The sequence below is a fragment of the Hyla sarda genome, chromosome 4 (genome assembly GCF_029499605.1).
Source record: "Hyla sarda isolate aHylSar1 chromosome 4, aHylSar1.hap1, whole genome shotgun sequence".
NCBI lineage: Eukaryota > Metazoa > Chordata > Amphibia > Anura > Hylidae > Hyla > Hyla sarda.
The window spans coordinates 10706040-10733880 of NC_079192.1; the positions used below are offsets into that span (position 1 = coordinate 10706040).

Sequence of the window (27841 nt, forward strand, 5' to 3'; positions counted from 1 at the left end):
TTCTAGGCCTATTTCCCTCCTTAACCCCTTAACGACACAGGACGTAAATGTACGTCCTGGTGAGGTGGTGCTTAACGCACTAGGACGTACAGTTATGTCCTATACATAACCGTGGGCATCGGAGCGATGCCCAGATCATGCGCGGCAGGTCTCGGCTGCTGATCGCAGTCAGGGACCCGCCGGTAATTGCGAACATCCGCGATCGCGCGGATGTCCACCATTAACCCCTCAGATGCCGTGATCAATACAGATCACGGCATCTGCAGCATTTCGGACACAAAACAGGATGATCGGATCGCCCGCAGCGCTGCCGTGGTGATCCGATCATCCAGCACGGCAGACGGAGGTCCCCTCACCCGTCTCCGCTGCCTTACCGATGTCTTCTGCTCTGATCTGCCTTCCCATAGACCAGAGCAGAAGATGACCGATAATACTGATCAGTGCTATATCCTATACATAGCATTGAACAGTATTAGCAATCGAATGATTACTATAAATAGTCCCCTATGTAAAGTTAAAAAAAAATAGTAAAAAAATTTGAAAAAAAACCTCCCCCAATAAAAACGTAAATTGTCCCATTTTCCCTATTTCACCCCCAAAAAGTGTAAAAAAAAAAATGTTATATACATATTTGGTATCGCCGTGTGTGTAAATATTCCAACTATTAAAATAAAATGTTAAAGATACCGTACGGTGAACGGCGTGAACCTAAAAAAAAAAAAAAAAAAAGTCCAAAATAGCTGCTTTTAGATGACATTTTATAAAAAAAATTTTTTTATAAAAAATGTAATAACAGTTTTATATAAGCAAATATAGGATTAATAAAAAGTACAGATCACGGCGCAAAAAAATAGCCCTCATACCGCCGCTTATACGGAAAAATTAAAAAGTCATAGGTCTTCAAAATAGGGGGATTTTAAACGTACTAATTTGGTTAAAAAGTTTGTGATTTTTTTTAAGCACAACAGTAATAGAAAAGTACGTTATCATGGGTATCATTTTAATCGTATTGACACAAAGAATAAAGAACACATGTAATTTTTACCGTAAATTGTACGGCGTGAAAACGAAACCTTCAAAAATTTGCAAAATTGAGGTTTTCTTTTTAATTTCCCCACACAAATAGTAATTTTTTGGGTGCGCCATACATTTTATGATAAAGTGAGTGATGGCATTACAACTGGTCAAGCAAAAAACAAGCCCTCATACTAGTCTGTGGATGAAAATATAAAAGAGTTATGATTTATTGAAGGTGAGGAGGAAAAAATGAAAACATAAAAATAAAATTGTCCTTAAGGTCCTTAAGGGGTTAATGTAGATATCAAACTGCTGGCGAAAGTGTTGGCTAATCGGTTACTCAAAGTTATAGCCGCTGTCATCCATCCTGACCAGATGGGCTTTAATGCCGGGGAGGGCTACTGACATTAATGTCCAACGATTACACCTTAAAGGGGTACTCCGGTGAAAAACTTTTTTTTTTTAATCAACTGGTGCCAGAAAGTTAAACAGATTTGTAAATTACTTCTATTAAAAAATCTTAATCCTTCCTGTACTTATTAGCTGCTGAATACTACAGTGGAAATTCTTTTCTTTTTGAAACACAGAACTGTCTGCTGACATCACGAGCACAGTGCTCTCTGCTGACATCTCTGTCCATTTTATGAACTGTCCAGAACAGCATATGTTTGCTATGTGGATTTCCATTTATCCTGGACAGTTTCTAAAATGGACAGAGATGTCAGCATTGAGCACTGTGCTCATGATGTCAGCAGAGAGCTCTGCGTTTCAAAGGGAAAAGAATTTCCACTGTTGTATTCAGCAGCTAATAAGTACAGGAAGGATTAAGATTTTTTAATAGAAGTAATTTACAAATTTGTTTAACTTTCTGGCACCAGTTGATTTTAAAAAAAAATAAAAAAAATATATAAAAATAAAAAAAGTTGTTCACCGGAGTACCCCTTTAACATAGCTGCAGCGGACGGGGAGGCTTCTGGGGGGTATGTGGTTAGTTTAGACATCTAAGGCCTTTGATTCCATGGAATGGCTGTATTTGAGGGGTTGGGAGTCCTTGGGTTTGGCCCTCGATACCGGGCATGGGTGCGGTTGTTGTATGACAGCCCTAGGGCCCGGGTGTAAGCTAATTTAGATGTCTCTGAGTCCTTTTGGTTGGGTAGGGAACCAAGGCAGAGCTGTCCTCTGTCTCTCTTTTTATTTGCTCTGGCAGTGGAGACCCTAGCTGCGGCCATCCGAGCATCTACTAGTATTCATGGGGTCCGTAGGGGTCCCTTGAGGAAAAGGTGTCCATGTATGCGGATGACACACTGGTCTATTTGGCGGATGTTCGGGGCTCCCTAGGGGCTTTGTTCTCCCTCTTAGCTGAGTTTAGTTCCTTTTCTGGCCTCAGGGTTAATTGGGGAAAATATTCCTTGATGGCTCTATCTATGACGATGGACCCTGTACCGTCTCTTCCCCACGGGCTGCGACCTGTTACTCAATTCAGATACTTGGGAGTGGAGGTTTCTCCTTGTGTGAAGGAGTAGGTGCGTTTGAATTTTGGCACCGGTACTACTATCTGTGACTGATAAATTGCAGACCTGGTCTTCCTTACCCCTTTCTCTAGCTGGCAGGAGTAATATTTTTAAAATTATTTATTTATCTAAGTTCCTGTATCTCTTTCATCTTTCTACGGTGATTTCCCTTGAAAATTTTTTATTTTTGCTTTAAGTATTTATTTAGGTTTTGCAATTTTCAATAACAAACATTGCCAACATGGCGTAATAGAAACAATACAGAGAGTAGCACCCCTGCGAGGTCCAGGGACCAGCACTATAACAATAGTAAGGAGGGAGATTACAGCAAATGAAGCACCCAAGTAACAAAAGGGCAACACTGAGACCCCACTAAGGGAGGCTTAGCACAGACAGACAACCAAACATACAACCAGACATACTTCCCGGCACCTCTTAACCCCCCCCCCCCCCCCAAGCCCCTATCCAGTGGGTCAGCCGTACTTACAACAGCAACCAAGGAGTCCATACCCTGTCAAATTTCCTAGGGTACTTACAACTAAGATATAAGGCCTGATACAACGGAACATATTTATTCACCAGAGCTATCCACCTCCTAGACAACGGGGGAGTGACGGTATTCTTCCATGCCATGACCACCACTTTACGGGCACAGAACAGGAGAAAACATATCAGCAAATGTCCATGTGTACCAGAGATCAGGTCATTAAGAACCCCCAACAGACACACCACTGGGTCAAGTATAAAAGGAAATTCCAAATGCTCAGCCAAAAACCCCATGACCTCTCTCCAAAAGACAGCAATGACAGGACACTCCCACACTGCATGCAAGAAAGTACCAACCTCCGAGGAACATCTAAAGCAGAAATCCGAGAGGGAAACTCCAATACGCTTGAGCCTAGAGGAGGTATAATACAACCGTAAAACATATCTAGATTGGATCAGCATATCCCTACTACTAACCACAGTGGCATAATAAGAGCCCTCAACTTCCTTCCATTGAACCTCAGAGAGACCTGGAATATCCGCTACCCATTTAGCAAAGGCCAGTGAGAAAGGGCTAAGCCCCAATGACTGGAGAAGGGCATAGGATTGAGTAAGAGGTTTGGAGAGATCCGTGGTGCCCAGGAGAAGCTCCACCTCCGAGAACACTGTGGTAAATGTCAGGGAGCCAAACTGCACCCGAACCGCATGTCGGAGCTGAAAATACCTGAATAGGGCACTTCCAGTGATGTCATAACATTCTTTAATGTCCAAAAATGATAGGAAAGCCTGATCCTCCCGGAATAAGTGGAACACAAATTTGACTCCATGGGATCCTCAAAAACTGGCCTCCTGTAACCCATGCAGGTGAGGTAGATGTACGTTCCCCCACAAGGGTGCCCTAGGAGATACCAAGGGCTGTGGAACCATACTCGACACCACAGACCAAACATTAGCGATAGTCAACAGAGGGATAGGGAAGGTAGAACCAGAGTGATACCTGTAAAGTGTATTCGTCAGAGCCTCATAAGACCCCATAATCGCTCCAGCCAGGGCAGTTGCCGAGTTTGAGAGATCCAGTTCGATCCACCACGCTGCATAGACCAGCTGAGAGGCAAGAAAATAGTTATAGACATCAGGGGCAAGCAAGCCGCCATGCTGCTTAGGAGCCTGAAGAAGGGCTCGACAGAGCCTGGGAGGCTTCCCCATCCAATAGAAGGATCCGAGAGCACCACAACGCACACCAAAATATTTCTTGGGGGGGAATGACCGGGGACAGGAGAAAAAGGTACAGAAATTTGGGAAGGTAAATAATTTTAAAAATATTAATCCTGCCTGCCAGAGGGAAAAAAGAGAGCAGTTTAGTAGTAATAAGTTCTAGAAACTCTACCAGAAAGGGGGGGGGGTACATACACAGAACCAAGAACAAAAGAAAAGGACCCCAGAGAACAATGCAAAATAACAAACCTCCCAAAATGGTCGCATGCAGCCTAAGAGACAGCTAAAGGCAGAGTTTTGGTAATTAACACAGAAACCCCCTGGTCCTGTGTGGAATATGAAGCATGGTAACCTCTCGCTATCCAAGCCCTTTTATGGGCAAGTACTTTCTGACCTGTAACATGAGTCTCCTGGAGACAGATAATATGGGGAGACTGACGCTAAGTCCAGACATATGGCCCACTTAAACTTAGAATTGAGCCCCTAATGTTCCAACTAACCACCTTCAACGTCCCCATCCTAATAAGTTATAGCGCAGAAGAGCCGGGGAAACCAACCTGGGACCACACACAGCCACACACACAACAAAAAGACGAGTACACCACAAACAACACACAGGACCAGACAAACAGGTAAGCATGGAGACAAACACAAAAACAAAACAAAAAACTGCAGTGCAGAACAAATGCATCCCAACTAAACCCTGTCTAACACTATACTGGTGTAGACCTATACCCTATAACACTAAACTCACAGAGGGAGCAAGTACTAGCGATCCAATCCCTCCCCCCACCCAACCCCAACTAATGGACCGGACCCACCCCTGGGAATCCCAGTAGAGGGTAAATATTGGAAGTCCAGATCAAAAGTCCATATTAGAAACCCAGTGGCAGGACCTAGGGAAGAACTATTCCTAGCCCAAACCCCTACCACTCACTAACTAAACATTACTGTAAGAGAAGTCCAGCAACAGCAGACAATCAGGAACTCAATCAGGAGGAGACGCATCCGGAGCCACAGGAGCCGGATCCACCCACTGCAGAGCTTCAGATGGAGAGGTGAAGAATCTGGCCGTAGTCCCATCCACTAACCAAAGGCGAGCTAAAAACAGCATAGTGTAGCGGTAGCCTTTGGTACGTAGGCGAAGACTAACTTCGGTAAACTTGGTCCTCTGTTTGCGCAGCTCCACAGAGAAGTCCGGATAGGAGGCAACCTGGCTGTCATTAACGCGAACTTCCCCCTAAAGACGGCCAGCTCAAAAGGATAGCGTCTATCTCTATAGTGAAGAAGTTTGGCCAGGAATGCTCTAGAAGGAGCCCCTGGGGGGGGGGGGGGGCGCGGGGCGGCCGAGCAAGAACCCGATGCACCCTCTCCACTGTAAAATAAAGTGAGAAGGTATCCGATGGAAGTACTTCTTTCAGCCATTTCTCGAGGAAGGGTACACTATCTGCCCCTTCCACTTTTTCAGGGAAGCCCACCAGGTGGACATTATTGCGCCTGAGCCTAAATTCAAGATCATCAGCTCTGTCCACTACGTTTTAATTTGCCTCTGCATGGAGGACAGCTGCGCAGGAATCGGTTGCAAAGTATCTTCCAGAGTGGAGACCCGGCGCTCTACCTACCCCTTACGCTGCCCAGGTTTGGCAAGAGGTGAACGCTGCCAGCAATTGTGTAAACTTCTGGTCCACAGAGTCCACGGGGCAGGGGGAATAATGAGGAGAATCACAACCCGCAGAGCCAGGAGAGCCAGAGAACATAGGTGGGGAAGGAACAGGAGACATTCCAAGCTCTGCCTGCGCAGAGGGGGCAAACTGGCTGAGGGCCCGAGCAGAGACCTTAGCGGCCATCAGGGTAGGAGCTCCATTTTCACGGCCAGAGCATACCGGATCAGGCGGAGGGCCTTCGTCAGAGGAGGCTTCATCCTCAGTGGACTGTCTCACAGCTTTAGCCGCAGGCTTAATCTTCTTGTTACGTCCTTTTGGACCCCCATGGTCTGTCACACCGTAAGCACCACAAAATCCAGCAAGCCAACCAAGCCAACCACGCAGCACCACCAGCAGGGAGCAGACCTAGGTGGCTTCCAGGGGGAGGAGGAGGAGGATCATTTGTAGCTGCAGGTCAAGGATATCACAGCCGATTCTCCCAGTGTTAACAGCCACAGCACCTCAGGACTGTTTGAGGAGCAGGGGGGGTGTGGGTGGGGTTGAAGCAGAGTCTCTCAGAGTAAGTCAGAAAAACAGGGGAACCAGTTTCACATCAGCCAGGCAGGGTATTACAGTAGTGTATGCTTCAGTCCCCTTTCAGCCAGCTCCAGTCCCACCTTCGGAGCCCCAGAGAGCCCAGGGTTTATGTCAGGCACCAGTAGCTCTATCCCCAGTCTCTGCAGACGCCACATGACATCCCTGGTGCGGGAGTCCCCCAGGCAACCAGAGGCCCCACCCACGAACGTCCCAGCAATGGTGGCCTCTCCTCAGCCTCTTTGACCCCCAGGGAGGACCTGCAGCAGCTTCCACGGGCACCCCCGATGCAGCTTCCAGTCCTCCACACCTTCACCTCCAGAATCCACAGCCCGACAGCGTCTCCCCTTCATCTCCGGCCCTCCGATCCAGCCGGCCCAGTCCACCTGCTGCGCTGTCCCGGCAGAGAACTTCTGTCCAGGATGCCTCCGGCATTTGCACACAGCACCGGAAGGCTAAGCAGGGACTCCTCTATAGCACCAGGGCGCCCAGGTGAGTCGGGACCGGATCAGGGTTAATCAGGATGAGAAGAGCTGGGTCGGCGGGAGCACAGGAAAGTGCGACTGCTCAGCTCGCCATGCAGGCCACGCCCCCCCTAAAAAAAAAATTAAGAAGCTGAGTGGAGTTCTGAGGTCCTTCTATTGGCAAGACAAGCCTCCGTGCTTGGGTCATGCGCTGTTCCAGGCGTCCAAACAGTGGGGAGGTCTGGCTGCCCCTAATATGCACAATTACTTCCTAGCATCTCAATTGGTAGATGTTGCCTGGTGGACCTGGCGAATGTTTCTACTGCTTTAGCGGGAGCTCTCATGGGTTCATATGAAACGTTGACTAATGTCCTCTATAGATACATGCCTTCTCCAAATTGTTTATTCCTATTAGAACAGCGGCTGAGGTGTGGTCGGTGGTTTCCAGGCACTTGCCGCAGCCAGCAATGTCCCCAAGGGCACCTCTGTGGGGGAATCCTCATTTTGAGCACCTACAGTGGTTGGAGGCTGCCGTTTTCTGGAGCGATCATGGAGTCAGGTTCGCCATGTATTTGTTTGGGGAGTTTACCTCCTCCCCCTCATTCAAAGAGCTGTGTGACCGCTTTATTCTCCCTCAGAGTGCCTAGTTTCGGTACTTCCAGTTGAGACATGCGGTAATGGCACAATTTGGCTCTCTTGATGTAACCCCGGCTTTTCTGATGTGGAGCTGCATCTGGGTACCACCAACCTCACTAAGCCACCTCACTAAGCCACTGACTGCATATGCTTTGCTACAATCGGTGGGGCCTGATCGGTTTGAGTTAGCTTTTGTGAAGTGAGTGGTTGATGTCCCAGAATTGACGGAAGATCAATGGCGGGAAGTTACTAAGACTTATTATTCTACAGTGGTTAGTGCGAGGGATTTACTCATTCAGGTAAGACTCCTCATCTGTTTATACTAAACTCCGGTTAAGTATTTTCGTATTGGGGTATCCTCTTCGGATTCATGTTTCCGATGCAGTATGGATGTGGGCTCTCTTCTGCACTCAATGTGGAGTTGTCCTTGTGTGGAACCCTTTTGGAGAGAGGTGGTACAGTTCATGGCAGATCACTTACTTTCCTTATGTGTTCTCCCCTGTGTCTATTCGGTGTTCTTAGGGATTTGGTCAAAGGCTCCCATAGCCGCCTTCTTATTAGGTTCTTATTGTTTTATGCTCGAGGTTTTGATAATGACCTGGAAAGATACATCCCCTCCCCCTATAACAAGGTGGTTTAATCTGGTTAATAAATATGTTCCGTTGTATAGGACACTGTATATTAGTTGTAAATACCCCAAGAAATGTGATAGGGTCTGGATGCCCTGGCTACTATTGGGTGAATCGGTGGTCCTCTCAGAGAGGGTCAGTTCCCCAGGATAGAGTGGTTGTCGTTAACTGCGCGTTGGTGAAGGGGAGATCTCCGGGAGTGTGTTTGTGTTTGAGTATATGTTGTCTGTCTCAGCGTCTGTTTGTGGTTATCCGGGTATGCTCTCCCTAGCTAGTATTGCTCTGTTACTCCTTTTTTGTACAGTGTTGATAGGCTTGGAGGCCAGGCACTCGGCAGTTGTTCTTGTATTTCCTTATTGGTTTATTACAAAATATTATAAATACTTAAAAAAAAAAAAAAAAGATACAGAAAACAGTAACACTTACTTTTTACTAATTTTGATGGATCCTTCGGCTTTTTCATATGTTCAAGGACCCTGGGATTGTACTTATACAAAGTGTCATAAATCTTCTCTTTGTCAGAGTCATCACAGTATCTGATAATATCATACAGACGTCTCATCCTGTCCTCAGGTCCTGATATTCTCATTATATAATCCCGCTCTTCTTCTGTCAGCAGATCATTCCCGTACAGATCAGATATAACTGGATCTAAATTTTTTATTACATCAATCAGATCCTGTTTGTGTCGGTCTATAAAGTGATCTCCAGCTGTAGAGACAAGAAATACAAGAATCACACAGAGGGATGAGAATGAACAATCTAATGTTTTACCTTATGTCATTTATTGTATATAATGTAAGTGATGTCAGAGGAGAAGGACCATCAGTCTATATATGAGGAGGGGATAATATAGTCCCTGTTCACACCGGGATTGTCCATCAGTCTATATATGAGGAGGGGATAATATAGTCTCTGTTCAACCAGGATTGTCCATCAGTCTATATATGAGATTTTGAGTTTACTCCTCCATTTAGCTGCTATTCCTGCTATACTTAAAGGGTTAACAAACTTTGAATGTCATTTTGAACACTTTGAGGGGTGCAGTTTTTATGATGGAGTCATTTATAGGGACTTTCTTACAGAAAGGCCTCTCAAATCCACTTCAAATTGAACTGGTCCTTGAAAAATTCAGATGTCAAAATTTTTGTGAAAAATTGGTGCTAAACTTTGAAGGCCTCTATTGTCTTCAAAAAGTAAAAACATGTCAATTTTATGATGTAAACATAAAGTAGACATATTGTATATGTGCAATAAAAAGAATAACCACACACACTGTATTACTGAAATTAATCTTCTTTGTTTATGTATATTCTTCAATATCACAAAAAATCCAACAGTAAAAAATCACCCAAAGTGTATAAAAAACTTGTCCGCAAGATGTTACCAGGAGATATAGCCGGCTTCTCAAGCTTCAATGTGCAACTGCACCACCATTCTTTTTCTGCCGTCACCGTTCACTGCTGGTCAGGTAGGAACGTCTGCAACGTTTCAGAGGCAATACATAGCTCAAAAACTCTTGCGAGATTTAAATTCTAAAAACGTACATAAGTATTACAATAATTAAAATCAATTCGATGTATATGGATCTAGACAGAAGAAGCAACTATATTCAAAGGAATACATTAAAATTACAAATCTCATTAATCCCATGGGGCTGTAAAGTGCACAATTTTTTAATCCAGCGTACCTCACTTAGTAATTTTATTTTAATCTGTTCTTTATTTTCTCCTTCTATACTCTCCAACACCTGCCATCTCAGTTCATTGACATTATGGCCCTTCTCAAAAAAATGTCTAGCTACACTCCTTTCATATTTCTCTTTCTGTTTCTGACCACCTTCCTCGGGTCCCTTTTTATATGTACGGATTGCACTTTTATGTTCATTAATTCTCCGTTTAATAGTTCTCATAGTTTGCCCCACGTAGCACTTTCCACAGGGGCACTTCAACAAATAGACCACATGAGTACTATTGCAAGAGTGCCAACCCTTGATGGGAATCTTGGTCCCGAGATGGCTGGTTTTGGAGAGTGTAGAAGGAGAAAATAAAGAACAGATTAAAATAAAAATACTAAGAAGTGAGGTACGCTGAATTCAAAAACTGTGCACTTTACAGCTCCATGGGATTAATGAGATTTGTAATTTTAATGTATTTCTTTGAACATAGTTGCTGCTTCTGTCTAGATCCATATACATCAAATTGATTTTAATTATTGTAATACTTATGTACGTTTTTAGAATTGAAATCTCGAGTTTTTGAGCTATGTATTGTGGTGATGGGAATTTGCACCATGCTTGACAAAGGAGACGTTGCCTCTGAAACGTTGCAGACGTTCCTACCTGACCAGCAGTAAACGGTGACGGCAGAAAAAGAATGGTGGTGCAGTTGCACATTGAAGCTTGAGAAGCCGGCTATATCTCCTGGTAACATCTTGCGGACAATATTTGATACACTTATATATATACATATTGGAGAATACACATAAACAAAGAAGATTGATTGCAGTAATACAGTGTGTGGTTATTTTTTTTATTAAGACTATACTGGGTTTATAGAGAATCCGGTCACCACACTTTCCCCCAAATACCACATATCCTATTTTCTAAAAGAAAACTGTATATGTGCCACAATAGGTCATTTATTTGGCATAACCGTTTTCCTTACAATTTTTTAAAATGCTAATATTTTATTTTTTCAAGACATTTTTGCAAATGAAATGATGCAAGTATTGATGAAAATTTACTACAATCTTAACTCCTTAACGACAATGGACGTAAATGTACGTCATGGTGACGTGGTACTTAGCGCACCATGACGTACATTTACGCGCCGACATGATCGCGAGGATGTCCACCATTAACCCCTCCGATGCCGTGATCAATACAGATCACGGCATCTGCGGCAGTGCGGTACTTTGCACAGATGATCAGATCGCCCGCAGCGCTGCCGCGGGGATCCGATCATCCAGCATGGCGGCCGGAGGTCCCCTCACCTGGCTCCGGCCATCTCCTGGGGTCTTCTGCTCTGGTCTGAGATTGAGCAGACCAGAGCAGAAGATGACCGATAATACTGAGCAGTGCTGTGTCCTATACATAGCACTGAACAGTATTAGCAATTAACTGATTGCAATGAATAGTCCCCTATGGGGACATAGGAAGTGTAATAAAAAAAATAATTTGAAAAATCCCCTCCCCCAATAAAAAAGTAAAACGTCCGTTTTTCCAATTTTACCCCCAAAAAAGCGTAAAAAAATGAATACACATATTTGGTATTGCCGCGTGCGTAAAAGTCTGAACTAGGGGGCGTGGCTTGACGCGCTGATGGAAAGCAGCTCAGTGTGAGAGCTCCGGCCGGGGTCACGCTTCTATGGCAGCAAACTAGATTATGGGAGGCAGACATCGGGGCAAAAAGAAGGGAAGAGCAGCACCAAAGCCCACAGACCGACAGGGATCAATCACAGCTTTCTTTAAGCCGGGAGCAGAGCTGCAAGGAGACCCGCGGCCTCCGTCCCCTGACTCCCGCCCGCCATTATCCTTAGCACAGGAGAGTGTGCTTCCGGCTAACACCGCTGAGACGGCGCGAACGCCACTGCAGAAGTCGCATTCCCGGCGGGGACTTAACCATACACGAGAGATGGATCAAGCGGAGACAAGTGCTGGTCTCACCCCGCAGACTCGAGGAGACAAGCACCGACCCCAGACGCCGGAGACTGTGTGTGCCGCAGACATGCCCGAGACGAGGTACAGTAAAGCCAACCAGCCTGTGGCCTCCTCCCAGCCTGCTCCATCTACACATGGGAGTGGAGGCCTCACTGGTCAATTGGACATAGCTAGCCCACTGCCACCACTGACCAAGGGGTCACCCACAGCGGTGATGCATATTAGTCCTGCACCACTGGACACTCAGGACGGTCCCCTGCCCTTTTCACAGCAAGCTGGTTGCTATGACGACTCACCTGCAACTTCTCACCATCAGCCTGCAGCAGCTAAAAGCGGGCAGCTAACACAGGCTTCCCCAGCATCGGCTGCTACAACGCTCGCCACTTCTGGCAGTGGACCCACACCAACAGAAAAACGCCCTAGAGAAAACTCTACCCGCTATCCTGCCATTTCCAACAGTCACTCACCCTCAGCTACCTCCTCCGACAAAACTCAACAGGTTGTTCTCCCAGTGGTCCCTGGGCCACCACCGCAAGATGTGACAGATTGGACACAAGAAATGGACTCTGATTCCGATGGGGACTCGCAGGACTCAGCTGCAGATAGTGACAATCTTGATTACTGGAGTGCAAGCCCCCCGGCTAAAAAGACCCTATTTAAGACTCCCCGCAAGTTGCCACCGCGTGCCGCTCCTAACTCGGGTCACTCCTCGTCTGATGACACTATAAAGGAACAGAGGCGCCCTGCTCGCCGTTACCTTACACCGGAACGTTCTCAGGATGCAGCCCATTCACACATGATATCTTCGCTGCCCTCGCCTGAAGCTGCAACCAACACGCTGAAACATTTCCCGGAACTGCAAGCGTTGTTGGCACTACTGCCCACCAAAGCAGACATGCAGTCCCTAGCAGCAGATCTGAAGACAGCCTGGAGAAAAGATCTTAAACCAGTGAAAGAAGAAGTCTCCAAGTTGTCAAATAGGGTACGCGACTTGGAGGAATTTCGCTCCTCAATTTCTGCTCAACTACATGCCATCAATGACACTGCTAAAGCTACTACAATGCAACAATCGAGCATGATAGATCACCTCGATGACATGGACAACCGTAACAGGAGAAACAACGTTAGAATAAAAGGACTACCTGAATCGGTTGCCCCCAGGGAGCTTACTGGTACTCTACAAAAAATCTTCAATGAAATCCTGCGCAAGCCGCCTGACACACCTATGGAATTTGATAGGGCACATCGAGCCTTGAAAGCGAAGAACCCAGATCCCTCCAAACCTAGAGACGTGATCTGCAGAATTCATCACTACGTACTGAAGGAGGAGATTATGCGCAAGGCGAGAGACGTAAAACAGCTCACTTATAATGGTGCTCCTATCCATATATTTCCAGATCTGTCTTTGAGGACACTCAAACTACGGGCCTCTCTTAAACCGCTTCTCAGCAAACTACAAAACGCCCAAATTGTATACCGCTGGGGTTTCCCTTTCTCCCTGACGGCCAAACATGGACACACTACCGCAACGATTCGCAGACCCGAGGACCTGCCAGCATTCTGGGCAACGTTCAAACTCCCACCGGTACCCCTCCCTGAATGGGAAGGATTGTTTCTATCTGCGACCTGGCCAAGGGCCAAACCACCAGACCAGCGACAACAACAACGGGAAAGAGAGAACTTACTGACCCTCACCCAGCGTTTCTCCCACCATGTGCCCAACGCTTGATGACTTGGAGAGACAGTTATAGTGTTGCTGATCTTTTCTTCCTTTAGTTGAGAAACATTACTCTCCTACCTGAAACTGTGAATCCTGTTGACTGCTCTTCTTAATGACCTCTTGTATTTTGTGTTGTTCCATACCCATCCAGCTTATAATACTCCATATAGCTCCATTACTATATCCAGTTCAAGGTGGATATCGTATAGGTGCCCCATGTCCCACCTCCCGAAGCCCTTTCATAGAAAAGAGTGATGAAAACCTCTTTGCCGATTTGTATGCCTCTACTCCTTCTTCTTCCTTTCCTACCATCTTCACAGATTCTACTATCTCATATTGGAAAGGGAATAATAATATACTACAAAGCCCTGATTCCACCACCCCTAGGTTCTTTATAGTAACTTGAGATTGCACCCCCTAATAGTGCGCCTTCCACGATGACCTCCACTAGGTTTTTGATTGGGCAGGTCCCAATCCAGTTTTGGGTCCTTATGACCACTCTTTGTAGTCCCCTTGCCCCCATTCCCTTATGGGGTCTTCTTCTTCTCTTGTTCCTTATTTTCTTCCTACTCATACCCTCTCTGTTTTACCTCAGTTACAGATTGCAAGCACCGGCTATCCCTGCAGCCTCCGGACCGGACCCTCCGGCATCTCCTAACACTGGTGAGTTGATGTCATCCCCTCTTACACGACATGGCAGCTGACATTAAATTAATCACATTGAATACACAGGGGCTTAACACTCCAGAAAAACGCAATAAACTTTTATACTCCCTCCACAAACAAAGAGCTCATATAATCTCACTACAAGAGACACACTTTAAAAACAGGACACGTCCCGAACATTCCCTCAAAATACTATACATCTTGGCTCCATAGCACGAACCCGGATGCTAGGTCGAAGGGAGTGTCATTAGCCTTCCATAAGTCCATCCCTGTCAAACTGATATCCTCTCAAATTGACCCTAATGCCAGATTTATCTTTACCAATTGTGAGATTGCCAACCGCCCCTTGACAATAGCGTCTATTTATGCACCAAACAGAGACCAGACACCGTTTCTCCTCAAAACTCTTACATCCCTCTCTGCTTTCGCTACGGGCCCCATAATAATGAGTGGAGATTTCAACATATCCTTATTCCCGAGGATGGATACGTCTACAGGCGCCTCTACAATTTCGCATAGTAAACTGAGAGCATTACGCACAAAACTCCACTCCATGCAGTTGAGTGACGCCTGGCGAGTATTCCATCCAGATGATAGGGATTATACGTTCTTTTCCCACTCTAGGCAAACATATAGTCGAATAGATTACATTTTTTGCCCACACTCCTTGCTTCCTTCTATCACACACACCTCTATAGGGCTCCGTATCCTCTCAGACCACGCCCCAGTGACTTGCTCGCTGACGCTTCCCTCTCTCGGGAGACCCCAATCCTCATGGAAGCTGAACGAATCCCTACTTAAGGACTTAGTGTGCTTACACGACTTGCGAGACACGATACAAAACTTTATTGCAGACCATGCCTCTGATGACTCCTCTCCCATGATGAAATGGGAGGCTCTAAAATGTGTACTTAGGGGAGTGTTAATTAAACATGGTGCCAGGCTGAAGAGGGAGGCGTCAGCAAAGCTGTCACAACTACACCAAACATTACACCGACTGGAAACACAACATAAACTCACTCAACAAGATAATACAATGAGAGAACTTATTAAAGCCCGAGGTGAACTCCTTGCCTTGTTATCATCACAACATAAATACTACAAGCAGATTACGGGCCGCCTTTTTTATGAATGGGGCAACAAAGCTGGTAGACTTCTTGCAGCGGCCCTCAGGGAGAAAAGGTCATCCCTATTTATTCCCTCAATTAAGGACCCCAAAGGCTCCCCATGTGTCCTAACGCCTGATATTCTTGAGGCGTTCCGTCAATATTATTTATCGTTATACAATCTCCCAGCCCAGCTCACATCCCCATCCACAGGGACACAAAAGGAAACGTTATCTCACTATATCTCACGGACGGCCCTCCCACGCCTAGACCCGACAGTGATACAAAACCTAGAAGCTCCATTTACAGCACTAGAACTGGACAGGGTCATCTCCTCATTGCCCGAAGGTAAAAGTCCGGGCCCTGACGGCTATACCTCAAAACTCTATAAAACACTTCAATCTGATCTATCTCCCCTACTCCTAACGGCATTCAATGACATTTCCAGCTCATGCCCCCCCCACCTTCCTTTTTACGGGCATACATCACAGTTATTCCAAAAGAGGGTAAAGACCCACTGATGTGCTCCAGTTACCGCCCCATCTAACTAATAAACACTGATGCAAAACTTTTTGCTAAACTTATAGCCAACAGACTGTCTGACCACATGACATCTCTAGTCCACCCGGACCAAGTGGGCTTTGTTAAGGGGAGGGAAGCCAGAGACAATACCTTACGTACGTTCTCGACTGTTCATCATGCTCGTACGTCAGGAACCCCCCTTTTCCTCCTTTCTCTGGATGCCGAGAAGGCCTTTGACCGGGTGGACTGGAGATTCATGTCGGCCACTCTGGCACAAATTGGTCTAGGCGTAAAAATGATGTCACGGATAATGGCCCTATACACCCAACCCCAAGCACAAATTAGAATAAATGGTCGACTCTCCCAACCTTTCAACATTTGCAATGGCACGCGACAAGGCTGCCCTCTCTCACCCTTACTGTACGTCTTGTGTATGGAACATCTACTGGTGGACATTAGGCAGAACCCCAACATCAGAGGTCTGGACATTGGAGCGAGCCATGGCAAATGTGCTGCTTTTGCAGACGACCTTTTATTATATCTTTCCCAACCTCTCACTTCCCTCCCTTCACTACTTTCTACCATAAACTGCTTCTCAAAATTTAGTAACTATAAACTCAATCCAACCAAATGTGAGGCTTTAAATTTGACTCTCCCGACCCCCATGGTCCAACACCTCGGTGACACTTATCCCTTCAAATGGCAGTCTTCATCTCTTAAATATCTTGGAATACAGGTTCCGTCCAATCTAGCTGACACTTTCAAGCTCAACTTTCCACCCCTCCTCACCTCCCTGAAGGGGGATCTCTCGAGATGGGAGAGAAAAGATTTCTCTTGGCTGGGAAGAGTGAACATACTAAAAATGAATGTCCTACCCAGGTTTCTCTACTTATTCTCTTGCATACCCCTCCATCTCCCTAGATCCTTCTTTGGAGACTTAGCGACACTCCAGGGGGAATTTGTATGGGCCAAACAACGGTCGAGGTTAGCGAGACGTGTCCTCGTCCGAAGGAAAAGGGATGGTGGCCTGGCTTTGCCAGACCTCCTCTCTTACTACCTAGCGGCTGTCTTGAATAGAGTGTTGGACTGCTGCTCTAAAGATGAAACAAAACAATGGATGACACTGGAGAGCCACATAGTGGACACTGACTTGAAGGCATTTCTTTGGACTCCAGAATCCACTGTGCGCCACAATAGGCTTGGTGCTCTGCCTCCAATACTCCTTTCGATACACCGTGCACGTAGACTATACCTGTCTAAGTCTGGTCTCTTCCCGATAGATGGCCCCCTCACCCCATTGTTTCACAACCCCGACTTTCCCCCAACGAAATCTAGAAGCACCTTCCTGGATTTTCAGCAAAGCGCTGGTATAACTTTCCACTTTCCATAACTTGAAACCCTTATCGGCGCTAGTGACTAGAGGCCCCCCGACATCTCTACAATGCTATCAGTACATGCAATTGCAACACTATTATCGGACAAGGAGGGACAGCAGGCACCTGAACCGGCCCCTGACCAAACTTGAACAATTGTGTGTGTCTCCTTCTCGGGTAGCTCACTCTATTAGCTATTTGTACGCTATTCTCCTAGATGACATGTCCTCTCAGCCTCTCCCGTACATGAGAAAATGGGAGGAGGAGATAGGACATCTCATACCCGAAGCAGACAGCTTGAAAGCGATTCAGCTCTGTCATAAATCCTCCCTGTCCTGTAAAGCACAGGAAACTAATTATAAAATACTGACGCATTGGTATAGAGTTCCTTCGCTATTAGCATCCTTCTACCCGGGAGTCTCAGACAGATGTTGGCGCTGCAAAACAGAAAAAGGCACGATGCTTCATGTGTGGCTCACCTGTCCCTCGTTGTCCGATTTTTGGGCAAACGTACTCAACACCATCCATCACATAACTTCATTACAACTCCGACCGACTCCTGAGATTGTCTATTCTCACCTTATTGTCTATTCTTCCCCCCTCCTTGCCCAAACACACCTCTAGACTGGTTGTACACCTTCTGTTGGCTGCCAGGACAGTAATACCAAGACTTGGAAAACAACAGTTTGCCCTACTGTTACTTCCTGGCTCCAGGAGGTGTCCCACATACACAGAATGGAGGAACTGACTGCTGACACGAGAGACACAATGTCTAGTTACATACTTACCTGGAGCCCTTGGCTCGCCTTCCTGAACTCCCCAGAGTTCGCATCCTTACACCTTATACCGTAACACCACCTATATTGCGACTTAAGACGCAGGCCCACCTCCCCTGTACACTACTCTGCCATGCATCTGCTACCTACCATGAAGACCTCGCCAGCCCCCATTCAAACAGCTTGCCAGGAGATGCTGGAGACGGTCCGCTCTGTGAGGTAATCGCTCCTACACGCCCCCATTACTCTTGCTTCCTACCCCTCTCTTTCTCTCCATCCTCTCCTTCCCTTCCTCCCCTTCTCTCTCCTTTCTCTCCTCCACCCCCTCTCTCCCCCCCCATCCTCCTGACTATCTTTTCTCTTTATTTTCCCTATTTGCCGCTTAAAGTTATGTATTACGTTTTACTGGGTTGTGTAAAAACTTATGTGTACGAGTTCACTGTTTATTTCTTGATGATTAAGGCACTCCTCTCACTACGAGATCCCAGGACTTTCTCCCAGACTAGCCATGGAGCTAGACTTTTCCTAAGAGGAGTGGAGTTGTGATACTCTGGACTACAGTTGCTCACCTTCAACCTCAAGTGCTTGTATTAAGTGTTCCCTTAAAGTGAATTTCTTTTTGTTCTGATGTGCTTTTCTGACGAAAACAATAAAAAAAATTTGAATTGAAAAAAAAAAAGTCTGAACTATTAAAATATATTGTTAATTATCCCATATGGAGAACGGCGTAAACATAAAAAAATAAAAAAAAGTCAAAAATTGCTGCTTTTTTGTCACATTTTATTCCAAAAAAAAATAATTAAAAATTAATAAAAAGTAAAATCTAAGCAAAAGTGATACTGATAAAATCTACAGATCATTGCGCAAAAAATGAGCCCTCATATCGCCCCATATACAGAAAAATGAGAAAGCTATAGGTGGTAAAAATAGGGCAATTTCAAACATAGTAATTTTGTTAAAATGGTTTGAGATTTTTTTTTAAGCGGTACAATTATAGAAAAGAATATAATCATAGGTATCATTTTAATCGTTTTGACCCACAGAATAAAGAAAACATGTCATTTTTAACGGAAAGTGTACAGCGTGAAAACAAAACCTTCCAAAATTTGCTAAATTGCGGTTTTCTTTTCAATTTTCCCACATAAATTATATTTGTTTGCTTGCGCCGTACATTTTATGGTAAAAAAAAGTTCTCTAATTACAAAGTAAAATTGGGGACGCAAAAAACAAGCCCTCATATGGGTCTGTGGAAGGAAATATAAGAGAGTTATTATTTTTAGAAGGCGAGGAGGGAAAAACGAAAATGCAAAAATAAAATTGGTCTGGTCCTTAAGTCCGAAATGGGCCTGGTCCTTAAGGGGTTAAAAAATATATCAAAATCATAATTAAAATTATCTCAGAGATATTAATGCATAAAAGGTACACAGGTCATATTTTAAAAATTTAGCTGTGTCCTTAAAGGCCTACTCTGCCCCTTGACATCTTATCCCCTATCCAAAGGATAAGGGATAAGATGTCCTATGGGAACCTCCCATTCATTCTATTCCATACACTTCCAGGTGCCCATTCATTTCAGCTCCATGACTTACATCAGTGTTACCCCAACCCGTGGCTGTCAGAGCATGCTGGAAATTGTAGTTCTACAACAACTGGAGTTGCACAGGTTAGGAGCATAGTGACCTATGGGAATGAACTACTGCAGTTTATTTCCAAACAGCTAAAGGCTGTCCTGGCATTCTGGGAATTGTGACTGCCGGTGTGCTCACCCAGGAGGCTCCCCCCGTAGCTGGCACTGTGACCCCCCCCCCCTGTACTCACCCAGCAGGCTCCCCCCGCAGCTGGCACTATGACAGCCGGTGTGCTCACCAAGGAGGCTCTCCCCGCAGATGGCACAGCGACCCCCCGTGTACTTACCCAGGAGGCTTCACCCGCAGCTTGCACTATGAACCCCGTTGTACTCACCCAGGAGGCTCCCCCCAGAGCTGGCACTGTGACCCCCGTGTACTCACCCAGGAGGCTCTCCTCGCGGCTGGCACAATGACCGCCGGTGTGCTCAAACAGGAGGTTCCCCCCGCAGCTGGCATTGTGACCCCCGGTGCACTCCCCCAGGGAGCAACACCAACCAACACCCATTCCTCCCCCCCCCCCCCCCCGTAGTTGGCACTGTGACCCTCCTTCTTCACCTCAAACAGGTAAGTGCAGAACGAAAATGTAGTAAGGTGGGAAACAGATGCAACGTTACATCTAAACCCCTCCCCTGTCCCCTAGGGCCATGTAAAAGTTCCACACAGCAGTTATAGAACAGATATTGCTTGGTAAGGCTTTCTGTCACCTTCAGCCACCACCTAGTCTGTACAGGATGAACAGGGAATCTCTGACCCCATTGAAGCTGTATGTGATGCACAGATTCTGCGACGCCTCCCCTCAGCTCTCTGAACACTGCAGAGTGTAATCATTCCCTGACTGGATTACATCGCACACACCTCCTCACCTATATTCACTGCTTCCCTAACCATGTGACCTGCTCAGGTCTCTGAGGGCTGCTCTTCCCCCACAGCTCCAAGAGGGAAAAGAAAGCATGAATGTACAGTGTCCTCCCTCCAGTGAGCATGAACCTATACTGCCTGCACCTCCTCCCTGCACCGAGCATGAATCTATACTGTCTGCACCACCTCCCTGCAACGAGCATGAACCTATACACTGTCTGCAACACCTCCCAGCAGCGAGCATGAATCTATACTGTTTGCACCACCTCCCTGCACAGAGCATGAATCTATACTGTCTGCACCTCCACAGTATAGCTGATAAGTGTCTGACCCTCCCCCCCCCCCCCCCCCCCCAATCTTCTGCCTGGTGAACCAGCTCTCCTAATGCAATGAGCAGGCACTATGTTCAGACATTTCTCCCTCTTAGGACGTAGGAATTTTTTTTTTGCACTTTTATTTTTTCCTTCTCGCCTTTTAATAGCCATAACGCTTTCAATTTTCCACCTTAATACCCATATGGGGACTTGCTTTTGGCGCCCCTCATTATATTTTGTAATGAAATCTTTCATCTTACCACAAAGTTGTTGAAACCAAAAACAATTTTTTTGTGGGGTAAAACTGAAAAAAAAATCTTTTGAGGGCTTCCATTTCCACACAGTTCACTTTTCGGAAAAAATTACACATTGTATTTTATTCTGTAGGTACATACGATTACAACATAACCAAATTTATATAGGTTTTGTTTTATTTTACTACTTATAAAAAATTATAACTTTTTTTTGTACGAAAGTTAGTATCCATGAAATTTTCCTCTTCTGACCCTATGAAACATTTATGCATAAGGTGATGTATAAGGTTAAAGGGGTACTCCAGGGAAGTAAATAAAAATAAAAATGCCCCAAAGCCACCACAATACCTGTTCTGTGTCCCCTGTAGTTATTAATGTGATTTTGGCAGCTCCTTTGGCCCCTGATGTCTCCTAAATACTTTTTCCTTGTTTGCTGTACAGAGACTACAACTCCCAGAATTCAGTGCAGGTCTGTGTAATGGCTGCCTTCCCTGAGGAAGGAGGAGCCCCTCCGCAACGCGTCGGAACTCGTGTTTTATTGTTTTATATGTTTTATGTAATAAATGTGGTCTCTTGTATGAAAACTTTTGAGAGACCACAATCTGTTATTTAAATATAACAAAGTAATAGTAGTAAATGAATCTGGGAACGAAGGAAACAAAGATGAACTTACCTGCTTGAAACCTCTGGAGCTCCGGAGTGGGACGTCTAGCTTGCCGGCAAGAGGGGAATTTAAAACAGCTGATAGACTCCCCTCGGTAAAGTAAGTGAAAGCCTTTGTGATGTAAAATAATTTTTGTGGTGGAGTGTACAAGAAAGGAGGCGTGTCCGCTGTTTAGTTTTCCTTTTATTTTAGTTTCATTCCTATCTGGAGGATCCTTATGGACTCACCGGGAGAAAAATAGCGGATACAAGAGAGCCTCCATTTAGATACGCCTTTTCTTTGTAGTGAGTGGTCAGCGGTTCATGGCCACTCGAAAAGTGTAAGTGCTTTTTTCAAAAAAGGACGTAAAAGAATATTTTCTATCTGTGAACTGGAGACCGCTCCCAAAGTATTTTTTCTTTTTGTCCATATATCCTTAGGATAGGGGATAAGTTGTTACAAAAATAAAAAATTAATGGGAGCTCTACATAAAACTGGAATCCTAAGCCAAGGATACTGCACTCCACATTACCCAATGTGCAAAATACACCAGTCCTACTAGGCTAAGGATGATAGAAAGAAAGAGATATAGGGATATGTCCAATAAATAAATGTATTATACAATATTAAGAGAATATAATATTATTTACTAAAGTGTATTCTGCAGGGCCCTTGCATCAGACAGATAGTTTTTTTTTTTATTTCTTTTAAACATGCTATTAAAAACAAAACATTGATATGCAACATTGGTAAATACTGTTCCCCTATTTGGCAAGTATTTGCAATAGCTTTATAGTCTCTTCGCCATTACTGGTGTACTATGACAATGAGGCAACAAGATGATGTCCTTTCACCATATGTTATTCAAAATACAGTTAGTAAGTTGTTCCTTATGGTGATGGCTCGGGCAGTGCCGTGGTGTGGACCGTGAATGTGGCTGGTAAGTATTCAGTATGAGCGCTCGGCAGTGATGTAGTGCCCCTATTTGCTGCCCACTCTACCCTGATGGTATAGGGCTAGTGCATGAATGTCCTTGAGTGGGGGTTAAGGTCAGATGCCGGACATATGCGCTATGCAGCGCTGGAGTCCCTCTCCTTTCTATCCACTTTACCCTGACGACACAGGGATAATAATAAAAAAGTCCCAAGTGGGATAAGGGGGTGCCAACCGAGCGCTCATACTGAATACTTACCAGCCACATTCACGGTCCACATCACGGCACGGCCCTGCCCGAAACATCACCATAAGGAACAACTTATTAACTTTATTGTGAATAACTTTGCCCGCATTGCGGAAATGACAATCTTGTTGCCTCATTGTCATAGTACACCAGTAATGGCGAAGAGACTATAAAGCTATTGCAAATACTTGCCAAATAGGGGAACAGTAATTACCAATGTTGCATATCAATGTTTTGTATTTTTAATTATTATTATTTTTTTATTTCTTTTAAACATGCTATCTGTCTGATGCAAAGTCCCTGCAGAAGACCCTTTAGTATATAAAACAATATTGTCCATTAACATTGTATAACAAATGTATTAATTGGACATATCCCTATATCTCTTTCTTCTTTTTTTCTATCATCCTTAGCCTAGTAGGACTGTTTCTGTATCTTGTTTTTCTTGCTAAGTTGTTACATCCCGGAGTTCTCCTTTAAAACAGTTCGGACATTTATGCATGCTGCCATATCAGATATGTTTATTTTATTTTACATAATTTTATTATTTTTTTAAATGGGAAAAGTGGGTGCAATTCAAACTTTTTTTTTTTAGGTAAGGGGCTTATTCGCATACATTTTTTTTTTTTTTAACAGTTTTTTTATTTTATTTTAGTCCCCATTGGAGACTATTACATGAAATCTTTAGATTGCATACACTGATCAATGCTGTCCAAGAACAGATTTGATCAGTTATTGCTTCCTGCAGGACTGGAGAGCTTATCGGACAGACAGAGGCAGGTAACAGTTCTCAATCCGTCATCTCGGCTGATCGGGACCCTGTGACTTTACTGTAGGTGTTCTGATCAGCTCAGCTTCCCTGCAAGGATCAGATTTTTTGCATTTTAGACACTATGATCAACTTTGATTGCAGTGTCTAAAGAGCTAATGCTGGACATCACCCTGAAAAGTGATATCCGGCATTAGACACGAGTCCCGGCTGCTGATAGAAACTGGGACCATCCCACTATGATACATGTACATGTAAGCCCTGTGTTCTTAAGGCGTTAAACATTTTGCTCTACTATTTACAGTAAATAGATTTTTACTGGCTTGACTCAATAAGTTTTATGAGGTAAGTGGTTTAAGGCTGCTAATATATACAGTGGGGCACTACTACCTACAGGGGGAAATTAGTGAAACTACATGAAGGGACCGCTCTACCTCCTGTCACCCTAGGAACCTATATAGCTAGTCGTGAGGGGGGGGGGGGGGGGTGAACCTACCTGCTCTTATCCACCCACTTTAATGTGTGGGACACAAAGGGGCATTATTACTATATGGGGCACTATAGGTTCTAGAAAAGTGCAGAGCCTAAAATGTTTGTCTGGCAAGTTCTGTGGAGATGAGTTGTTGCTGGAAGAAATCGTCATAATGCTGAATAAAGAAAAAAAAGGAAAGTAAACGACTCCGACCAGAGAAGACGTCAGCTAGGAGTCACCGGATGTAATGTAACCACTTATATGCAACTGTATGTAAGAGTAAACTCAGCACTGCTGGTGACTTGCTCCGCCCCTAGGAGTGATTGCTAGACAAATCCCGACAGCTCACCTTCAAGGTGGTGCTCACTGCGCTAACAGTAGGGTTATCATAGATGAACAATGTAGAAAATAACTGCAGGGCACTCACCATTGGTGTATAAAACAGTCTTTATTCCAAGAAAAAGAACGGGTGCATAGAGAAACAGGAACGGACGGACAAAGGTGTGAGGGTGACTCTACGGGCAACGGTGCCATTTCGCGCAGCAAGCGCTTTCGACTGGCCCACAACAATGGTAGTGTAATTAAGTGTTAGTGTAGGCTATTGCTCAAAAGAGTCTACCACGTCATCGGGGCAAAAATAAAACATTAAAAATTTTTATAAAATTGGAGGGCAGACTCGGGTGGGGGTTCAGGCATTGAGCTGTGCAAAGAGCCCCAAAATTTCTGATGGCAGCCCTGCATGTGGTGATAAAAATCACTATAGAATACTTGGATTTGTAGCTTCAGGTGATCTTTCCCATGTGTGGGTGAGGGAGATCAGCTGTACAGGCCTTAATCTTTGCTTTAGTAATGTCATTTTTTCTATTTTGGGTGTATTTTAATGCTTATCTGGGTTTAGGCTAGGTTTCCACACAAGTTATTTTCTGGCATTTTTTTAGAAAACTACCACTGCAGTTTTTGAGCCAAAGCCAGAGGTGTATTCAGAAGGAATGGGAAATATAAAGGAAGGACTTATATGTCTCCTTCCTACTGGATCCACTTCTGGCTTTGGCTCAAAAACTGCAGTGGCAGTTTCCCAAAAAAAAACACCAGAGAAAAACCTGTGTGGAAACCTAGCCTTAGGAGGAAAAAAAAAAAACTGAGAAACTTCTAAATCCTTTTAATTTTTCCATAGACTTTAGGCAATTCTGAGGTCCAGGTATCATCAACTTCCTCCTGGTGAGGTCCCAATAGAAGAAGCTTCAGAAGCCCTGATCTAAGAGGACAAGTTCCCTCATTTTTATCTTTCCTTTCTAGTTAAATGAAATACATACAGTTTGGAATGTTATTGACATTTCTTATGGTTAAAATATTCATTATATATATCTATGAATAGCAATATTTGTGGAGAAATAGATACAGATCACAGTAACACTTACTTTTTACTAATTTTGATGGATCCTCCAACTTTCTCTGATGTTTAATGAAACTGGGATTGTATTTATACAAAGTCTCATAAACCTTCTCTTTGTCAAAGTTATCACAGTATCTGACAATATAATACAGACGTCTCATCATGTCCGCAGGTTGTGATATTTCCATTATATAATGCCGCTCTTCTTCTGTCAGCAGATTATTCCCACACAGATCATATATAACTGGATATATAATTTTTATTCCATTAATCAGATCCTGTTTGTGTCGGTCTATAATGTGATCTAGAGCTGTAGAGACAAGAAATACAAGAATCACACAGAGGGATGAGGATGAACAATCTAATGTTTTACCTGATGTCATTTATTGTAGATAATGTAAGTGATGTCAGAGGAGAAGGACCATAAGTCTATATATGAGGAGGGGATAATATAGTCCCTGTTCACACCAGGATTGTCCATCAGTCTATATATGAGGAGGGATAATATAGTCCTTGTTCACACCAGGATTGTCCATCAGTCTATATATGAGGAGGGATAATATAGTCTCTGTTCACACCAGGATTGTCCATCAGTCTATATATGAGGAGGGGATAATATAGTCCCTGTTCACACCAGGATTGTCCATCAGTCTATATATGAGGAGGGGATAATCTAGTCTCTGTTCACACCAGGATTGTCCATCAGTCTATACATGAGGAGGGGATAATATAGTCTCTGTTCACACCAGGATTGTCCATCAGTCTATATATGAGGAGGGGATAATATGGTCTCTGTTCACACCAGGATTGTCCATCAGTCTATATATGAGGAGGGGATAATATAGTCTCTGTTCACACCAGGATTGTCCATCAGTCTATATATGAGGAGGGGATAATATAGTCCCTGTTCACACCAGGATTGTCCATCAGTCTATATATGAGGAGGGGATAATATAGTCCCTGTTCACACCAGGATTGTCCATCAGTCTATACATGAGGAGGGGATAATATAGTCCCTGTTCACACCAGGATTGTCCATCAGTATATATATGAGGAGGGGATAATATAGTCTCTGTTCACACCAGGATTGTCCATCAGTCTATATATGAGGAGGGGATAATATAGTCCCTGTTCACACCAGGATTGTCCATACAGCTGTCAGTATTCGACAACAAGTATCATCACACACATACTGTACAGTACCTATAGGTCTGAAAACTTATTAAAGATTTCAATCTATTCCTCTATGACAGGGACCACTCCCACCCCGATCCTCTATAGAGAAGATCTTATTGTGTCCTGACACCTAAAGAATTAGCAGCAGCCTGGACACTGACTATGGTTACACAGAGTCATTTTATTATAGGTTGCCCTATTAATAAACATTATTTGTTTGAACAAAAAAATGAACAGGTTTTAATTAAAATAATTTAAAAAATTCTTCAACTTATAAAAACATAAATGTAAAATACGTTCCTTATGATTAAAATATTTACTATATATCTACACAGAGGAGGAGAGTGATATATGTGGAGAAATAGATGCAGATCACAGTAACACTTACTTTTTACAAATCTTGATAGATCCTTCGGCTTTTTCAGATATTCCATGACCCTGGGATTGTACTTATACAAAGTGTCATAAACCTTCTCTTTGTCAGAGTCATCACAGTATCTGATAATATCATACAGACGTCTCATCCTGTCCTCAGGTTCTGATATTTCCATTATATAATCCCGCTCTTCTTCTGTCAGCAGATTATTCTTGTACAGATCATATATAACTGGATATATAATTTTTATTTCCTCAATCAGGTTCTGTTTGTGTCGGTCTATAAAGTGATCTCCAGCTGTAGAGACAAGAAATACAAGAATCACACAGAGGGATGAGGATGAACAATCTAATGTTTTACCTGATGTCATTTATTGTAGATAATGTAAGTGATGTCAGAGGAGAAGGACCATCAGTCTATATATGAGGAGGGGATAATATAGTCCCTGTTCACACCAGGATTGTCCATCAGTCTATATATGAGGAGGGGATAATATAGTCCCTGTTCACACCAGGATTGTCCATCAGTCTATATATGAGGAGGGGATAATATAGTCCCTGTTCACACCAGGATTGTCCATCAGTCTATATATGAGGAGGGATAATATAGTCCCTGTTCACACCAGGATTGTCCATCAGTCTATATATGAGGAGAGGATAATATAGTCTCTGTTCACACCAGGATTGTCCATCAGTCTATATATGAGGAGGGGATAATATAGTCCCTGTTCACACCAGGATTGTCCATCAGTCTATATAT

At 44.2% G+C, this 27841-nt stretch overlaps 1 protein-coding gene across 16 annotated transcripts in view; it reads right to left on the minus strand.

Moving 5' to 3' along the window:
• The window catches only part of LOC130367541 (uncharacterized), a 459996-nt gene that overhangs the window by 180772 nt on the left and 251383 nt on the right, over positions 1 to 27841 (minus strand). For 15 of the 16 annotated variants that reach the window (XM_056569992.1, XM_056569980.1, XM_056569981.1 and 12 more), the window contains 3 exons: positions 27095 to 27379; positions 25556 to 25840; positions 8622 to 8906 (listed from right to left, as the gene is read on the minus strand). The exons of the other annotated variant lie outside the window; for it this stretch is intronic. In XM_056569992.1, coding sequence (XP_056425967.1) covers positions 8622 to 8906; positions 25556 to 25840; positions 27095 to 27379 — 855 coding nt within the window. The remainder of the gene's footprint in view (positions 1 to 8621; positions 8907 to 25555; positions 25841 to 27094; positions 27380 to 27841) is intronic. 16 annotated transcript variants of the gene reach the window in all.